This window comes from Hibiscus syriacus, unplaced genomic scaffold, assembly GCF_006381635.1.
Source record: "Hibiscus syriacus cultivar Baekdansim isolate YM2019G1 unplaced genomic scaffold, ASM638163v2 tig00110937_pilon, whole genome shotgun sequence".
NCBI lineage: Eukaryota > Viridiplantae > Streptophyta > Magnoliopsida > Malvales > Malvaceae > Hibiscus > Hibiscus syriacus.
This window is the reverse complement of record NW_024062922.1, coordinates 224,151-231,299: the sequence shown is the minus strand read 5'-3', so window position 1 is coordinate 231,299 and position 7,149 is coordinate 224,151. Positions and strand designations below refer to the sequence as shown.

The 7,149-nt window shown below is 34.9% G+C and overlaps 1 protein-coding gene and 1 pseudogene across 3 annotated transcripts; both read left to right on the top strand.

Moving 5' to 3' along the window:
* Positions 1-511: 511 nt before the first annotated feature.
* Positions 512-3,396, top strand: LOC120147344 (annotated as a pseudogene).
* Positions 3,397-4,594: 1,198 nt separating this feature from the next.
* LOC120147343 lies at positions 4,595-6,970 on the top strand. 3 transcript variants are annotated; one of them, XM_039160744.1, is made up of 5 exons: positions 4,595-4,679; positions 5,543-5,712; positions 5,856-6,213; positions 6,461-6,615; positions 6,745-6,970. In XM_039160744.1, exons 2-5 carry the CDS (start codon positions 5,605-5,607, stop codon positions 6,913-6,915), a joined length of 792 nt encoding a protein of 263 aa, XP_039016675.1. In that variant the 5' UTR covers positions 4,595-4,679; positions 5,543-5,604; the 3' UTR covers positions 6,916-6,970. The 3 variants fall into 3 exon arrangements, with proteins under 3 accessions (XP_039016675.1, XP_039016674.1, XP_039016673.1); XM_039160743.1 differs by lacking the exon at positions 4,595-4,679 and adding an exon at positions 5,178-5,331; XM_039160742.1 differs by lacking the exon at positions 4,595-4,679 and adding an exon at positions 5,178-5,335.
* The last annotated feature ends 179 nt before the right edge of the window (positions 6,971-7,149 follow it).

The window sequence follows — 7,149 nt, the reverse complement described above, 5'->3', positions numbered from 1 at the left end:
AACCATTGTAGGACATAAGAGATTTTAATTTTATGTGATTTAGAACATCAAATATTCAATTTTATGTCGGTACATTCAAGCTTAGGCGCATAGAGAAATTTCAAAAACAACCATGTATGCATGTGAAAAACTATACATAAAATTCATCAAGACAGGGCACATTTTCTGATCAATTGTTTAAAAGTTTTTTCCACATAAAATATATGGACCTGCTGTTCATGTTGGGGGCATGGAAAGCTATTTGTTCCTGAATCCCACATGCCCTCAACATTGATTTGCAACAAAACCCAGATTTGGTTTCTAAGAACTTGAAGCAAGAATAATAAATAGTTGTTTTAATGGATTGAGGCATTAGATTAAGTAAGATTAGGAATTCGAATTATGATATTATAAATGTAGTATATTGGATTGGGAGACTAATTCTTATAATGAACTTTTGTAATGTTCTATTTAGAATAATCGATTAATAAATCGAATACTAGTGATTATTAAAGAAAACCTTCAAGCAAGAATTTAATCTTCGCTCAAAAATCCATGTGGTCATTATTTTGATACGTGAAAGAACCTTCCTGGAATGTACCCAGAAGGAACAAATCCGTAGTCTTAAATTCATAATTAGAATATTAACCCTCAGTTTCTCACATAAATTTTTGCCATTCTGCAGATTAAACTGCTACTCGACGGGGCAATATAGGAAGTAATCCTAAAACCCAAATCAAGCAGAGAAATCTGTTGTCTTAAATATCTGTCAGTGCTTCCCAAGGTTAAAGAGACAACAGTGTTTCCATGGCATGTGATATATGCTCCCCTTCACTCTTCTTTTTTAGGACAGAAGTCTCCTGTCCTGTCTCTCAGTCACCCTTTTATATTCTCTTTTCTTTAAGTTTTTCAACGAACCCTTAAAAACAGTTGATCAATTTTTATTTGTCTCCCTCTCAATTTCAAATCATGTCTACTTCTTCTCCTTCGTGTTCTAATTGGTTACTTTCTTATAGAAAGCTCAAGTTCTTTACTAGAATCCGTAGGTATTTGCAAAACAAAGCAACAAGGAAACGATCCGATTCGTCGTCGTCTGATCATTTTAACAGGTTAAGAATAAAGAATGATAAAGAGGAAGATAGTCAGCTAGTCACGGAGAAAGAAATCAAGCTCGATGGTTCCGTGGTGTTGCAGAAATCAGTGAAGAGTCTTCACTTTGGGAGCTGGGAAGAGAAAGAGACGGCGGCTATCGCGATCGAGAAACTCGCTAGAGAAGACGATAAGGCGAGGAAGCTGATGGCAGAGCTTGGAGTCATAAATATGCTTGTTTCCATGGTGGATGCCGAGATGGTTGGTCGCCATCGAGCCGCCACCAAAGCGCTGATCGAGCTTGCTAATGGAACATTCATGTAAGTAGCTTCTTCATGTTCTTGTCCTGGAAGATGTAAGTTAAATTTCATTGGACGCATGCATTTCATCAGGATAGGTACAACGGGTACCCCATATGGTTGATTAAATTCATAATTATGTAAAAATATTTTTGAGGGGAGCCCTCTTAGAGGGTATACCCCCAATTATTTGACCTTTTAAGGGCAGGGTTACTTCACGTGGTAGGTCATTTTCCTTTGACAGAAGGGATACATGGTGCCCAGATTCTCAGCTGATATGCATCTGCTGAGATTAATGATACAATAAATTACCCTGGATTTTAGCTTAAACCTTTCTCATCCAAGCTCCAGGCTGTTACATTAGTTTATAAAATCTCATACGTTATACATATAATAATAATGTAGGATTATTTCTAGGATCATGAGACTCTTCATTCAATGGATTTAAACTCTTCAAAGAATTGACCATTGACATTTAAGATTTCGAGATTTGCCATGTGCATTTCAGCGTATATAGCTTTAGCCCTAACTTTTAGACATTAATGGGAATGAAAATGAAATTTACAGCTCATGACATGAGTTGGACTCGGAGCTTCAAAGCATTATTTCTTGTAATTAAGCAAATGGTTGTATTTAATGATCTTCTTGACCACGAGCTGCGCTGCATGTCGACCGGGTTCCCATGATGGTGGGAGTTTTTAATGAATTTTTCTTAGCATATCAAGTATTGACAACGCACGGGCACACAATGCAGACACAGTTATTTATGCCCAAATTCTATAAGGAGAATAATATTTACTTTTAGAACTGAAGTCACTTAATAGTTTAATATCCGATATTTATATTTAAATCTGAATCTAACTTGTTGGTTAAGTCTACTCCCACAAGCTTTTTCTATTTTCTTTCTATTTAGTGAATCATATTCTATGCAATAATGGAGCACTATTGGTTTATCATCTATTATTCAACAGAAGTTTAGATGTCATTGTTGACTTCAACTTTTGGGTTGCATTTGTAAAACATTTTAGATCAAAAGTTTAATCACTTTGTACTTTGATTCCTAACCTTTTTTTTCTCTTCTTTTTCAGAAACAAGGCTTTAATGCTAGAGGCTGGGATATTGTCAAAGTTACCGAAGGACATTAACTTTGTAGATGAACAAACAAGGCACGATTTTGCAGAACTGTTACTATCATTATCTTCTATACAAAATACCCATTTCTCTGTCAACAAGCCCGAGATCCTCCAATTCCTCATTGGCATTCTTGAGTCATCTTCTAGCTTTAAAACCAAGCAACTTTGTCTAGGTGTTATATATAACCTATCAGCTGTTTTAGAAAATGCTGCACTTTTGGGGTCTAATGGAGTGGTCCACACGCTCTTGAAGCTATGTTCATTGAAAGAGCTTTCGGAGAAAGCGCTTGCGGCATTAGGTCATTTGGTGGTGACTTTAATGGGTAAAAAGGCAATGGAAGATAGTTCGATGGTACCGGAGAGCTTGATCGAGATTCTAACATGGGAGGATAAACCGAAATGCCAAGAAGCATCGGCTTACATTCTAATGATTTTAGGCCATCAAAGCTCGACTCAAAGGGATAAAATGTCGAAAGCCGGGATCGTTCCGGTACTTGTGGAAGTGTCCTTGATGGGAAGCCTTTTAGCTCAAAGGAGAGCAATGAAGTTGTTGCAATGGTTTAAAGATGAGAGGCAAGTGAAGATGGGACCTCATTCTGGTCCACAGACGGGAAGGGTGGCAATGGGTTCACCTATGCATCCCAAGGAGGCTCAAGAAGGGAGAAAATGATGAAGAGTTTGGTGAAGCAAAGTCTTCATAAGAATATGGAAATGATTACTCGAAGAGCCAATGCTGGTGGGGGTGTTGATGCTTCGAATCTCAAGTCATTGGTCCTCAGTACAAGCTCTAAAAGCTTGCCTTTCTAAAGTGCTATTTCTAGCTACTTGTAAAAACACTTTGGTGATCTATTTTTGTTGGGTTTGGAGGGGTGCAATTGTTTTGCAAGTGGGATGTAATTATAACAAATAATGGGAAAGATGATGAAAGTTTTTCTTTGGTCAAAAAGGAACATTGCAAACAATTGGTACCAAAAATTTAGGAGTTCCGAATAAACAAAAGCACAAAAAAAATTCTATGTTAAGATTATGAGAAAGTACTGTATTAGGTAGGATGTTAAAATTTTGTTAACGAAAAAGAAGTAATCAAAACAATATTAATATAAAATAAGATACATGCAACGAGGTGGAAATTAACGTGATTTGGTCTCGTCTATTTTCAAAGAGATCACAAAAGCACAAATATATGAAATTTTCTTGTATCCCATAATCAATATGTACCTCAAAAACTAGTGTATCTCATTTTGCAATATCTATATAAACTCTTCTCTACAACATCAACTTTAAAAGTTAAAGAGATCACAAGAATAATTATATCTCTCCAAAATAATTATATATTATAATTTTAAAGGTTAAAACATTCTCTATATTCATAAAGAAAATAAACTCAATCACCAAGAATCTTTATATTATAAGAATTTTTACATAAATAAACCAAATCACCAATCGTTAAAATTAAAATAAAACTTAATTATTTTTTAAATTTTAAGCCAACATGTAACAATCTCCCCCTTGACACTTTCTACCCAAAAAATGATCTTTAAGTATCCTACAACTCCAATTTTTACGTTAGTCAAATATCTGATGAAGTAGTATCGGCAATTCTACAACAACTTTAATTCTTATATAATATTTTTTGAAACACCATTAGATCGGTTGAGAATACTTCCCTGCAATTTAAAAATCGTTGCAGTAAAAAATTATTGTTTGTTTCTAATATCACTAATAAATTCATAATAAGAAATTATTGTGAAACTTCATAACTTGAATCGTAGGAATTTACAAGTAGAAAATAATCGAAGGGACATCAATATAAATTAAAATAATTAGAATGATAGTGTGTTATGGGTATAAAAACTCTAATTCATTTTTAAATTTTATTAGAATAATAGTTAAATGTTGGTGACCCGATTGAAATTAAATTTGACAATTTAACGACATTAATTGACAGCAATTTTTGTTAAGTGGTCAAATTAAAATCAACCTCATAATTTAGTGACCATAGGATAATTTACCCTATTTTCTATGCTTCCAGGTTTTTAATTTTTTCCGAGTAATACGAGCCGTATTTCTGTTGTACTTAAAGAGTTGGGGTTCGGGCAGAGACTGATCAAGGGTTTAATTCAGAATCTTCTCTTCGATCTTTTCGACGCTAAAAGAAAGACCCGTAAGTTAAAAAAAGGTAGATTTTCTTCTCTACTTCTTCCGTAATTTTGTTAAGCTTTCTTTTTAGTTCATCCTCAAGTTCCTGCCCAGTAATCATTAACAACTCTCGGAGGCCCTTGAATTGATCATCTACCATTGGTTTTTTTTAAACCCTACCAGTTAACTGAGAATCATCTTCTTACCTGTTGATCATCTGGGTTTTTGATTTCATTAAATTTTCTGCTTCTGCGTGATCATTTTTATGAAATACTTTTTCTTTTGCTCAAGTTTGTCTTTTTTATTTTTTTTCCTGTTTTGGTCTTGAATAAGACTTGTTTATTGCTCCTCTCTTTAGATTTTGGGTTCAAATTTTGAAGGGAAAATTTTCTCTTACTCTCGAGTTCTTTAAATCTTTGAAGCAGTCCCTCTGTAGTTGACAGTTGAATAAACCTTCACCTATTTGAGAATAAAAGAATTAATTTCGTGTAAAAAGGAACTAGTTTAATCCTTGTTATTTCTTATCATTCATCTTAATTTTTGTTTTCTTATATCAGCTTCAGAATTTTCAAAACTCTTACAACTATTTAACTTGATTCAGTTCTAGATGTTGCCACTCAAAACAAAGATTTCCGGGTGCTTTCGACTGCTAAACCACAGTTTCAGAGACTTGTCTATATGTTCTTTAACTAGTTGGTCCCCAAGTCTTAGTTGTTTTTGTATTTCTAACTAGTTGGTCCCCTTTCCTAGAAGTGAACTATGATCATGAGCAGTGCTGGAAATATAATGTTTCCTCATCTGTGTCTGGGAAATGAAGTTTATACGAGTTGATGAAATGTGTCTTCTTTGTACTTGGAGGGATACTTTCCCTAACCTAATTTCTTAAATCACGGCATTTCACAGTTTATGTAAATCCCTAGTGGATTAAACCTGCTACTGTGTCGGAAAAGTGAACTAACACGTCCATGTTTGAGCTCAGTATGGAGGGAAAATCTAAAGGCATAGCTTGGGTAGGAAACATTTATCAGAAGTTTGAAGCTATGTGCTTGGAGATGGATGATATGGTCTGCCAGGTATGGGTTAACATTCATCATTTTGCTCTCACAAAGTTAAAATATCGACACCTTTTCTGCTTTGGTGTACTTCAATAAAGTTTCGTATCGGTGCCGTTATTTTCTGCATCAATGCTGCTAATATCTCAGAATTTTGATGTTAGGAAACATTTCAGTATGTTGAAGACCAGTTGCAGACAGTGGGAGCTAATGTTAAACAATTCTGTACAGAACTGATGCAAGAAGTGCTCCCTTCATCTCCTACCAATCCAAAGGAAGATCTTAACACTTCTCTGGTGCAAAATGCTGATGTAGCCCATGAAGATTCTAACAGCAGTGTTGATAAAGAGCGCATTAAGAAGAAATTGATCCATGCCTCTTCTGTTGAATATGTTGAGGATACACATTTGTGTTTATCTTCAGAGCACTGTGCAGAGAATGAGTGTGCCTTGGCTCAAACCTGTAAGACTGAAGCTCTAGGCATCGATTGTACTCCAGACGACACAGTATTAGAATCAAAAGGTACATATGCATTTCATTGGTAAGATATATTCGATTATATCATTGGTCAGTAAGATTGGTTTTTTTCTTTATCCTGGATGCTCTTTGTTCATTCCCATATATGCTGCATGCAGTCATTATCTAAGACTCAGGGTTAGACGTAACCCGTTGCATTCAGTTCTGGAATCACAGGAAGAAAACCACCATTTTTTTATTTAATAGTGATTCTTTTGTACCATTATAATGTGATTAAATGATTTTGTTTCAGAAGAGGCTAGTCATAAATCTGTTCCAAAATTGGAACTAGAAGCTGTCCCAGTTCCATCTTTTAATAAGGTAAAGCTTGAAGAAAGCTGCATTATAGTTGACAGCAGTGAGCTCTATTCTCTATCGAATGAATTACGGGAGCGCCGATCATTCAAGGTAGTATACTCTTACCCTCTCTCGAACTTTCAGTAAATTCAGACTCCTCTCAGATGTTTAGCTTGACATGAACATCTCTGGCACAGATGCTTAGTCGAATCTAACATTCCAAGTTGTTTTCTGGAACAGAAGAAGTTTCGGGAGTCTTTTTCTTCGAAGTCGAGGTTATTGAAGCTGTACAATGAACGACATCCAAGACCTAGCAAGGAGAAAGGAAACAGCCATGAACTATTCAGTGACACCACCAAGTCAAAATCACAAGAGGTGGGATTTTCTGAATCGGATTGGGAGATTATTTAGATAAAATTATAATGGTTTTGAGAATAAAAACAGAGACAAAGTTTTCCATTGGTTCAAAATGTATAGAGATGGAGAGAATTAGGCAGTCGAGTAAAAGCTTGATGCCAACTTGTTTTTCTTCTGAATTGCAGTATTTGCTTGTATTAATTAATCAGATAATATTAGGATTAATTATAATTTATAAACAAGCATTAAATCAAATGCTCAAAGAATTTTATATATTTATATGTTTTA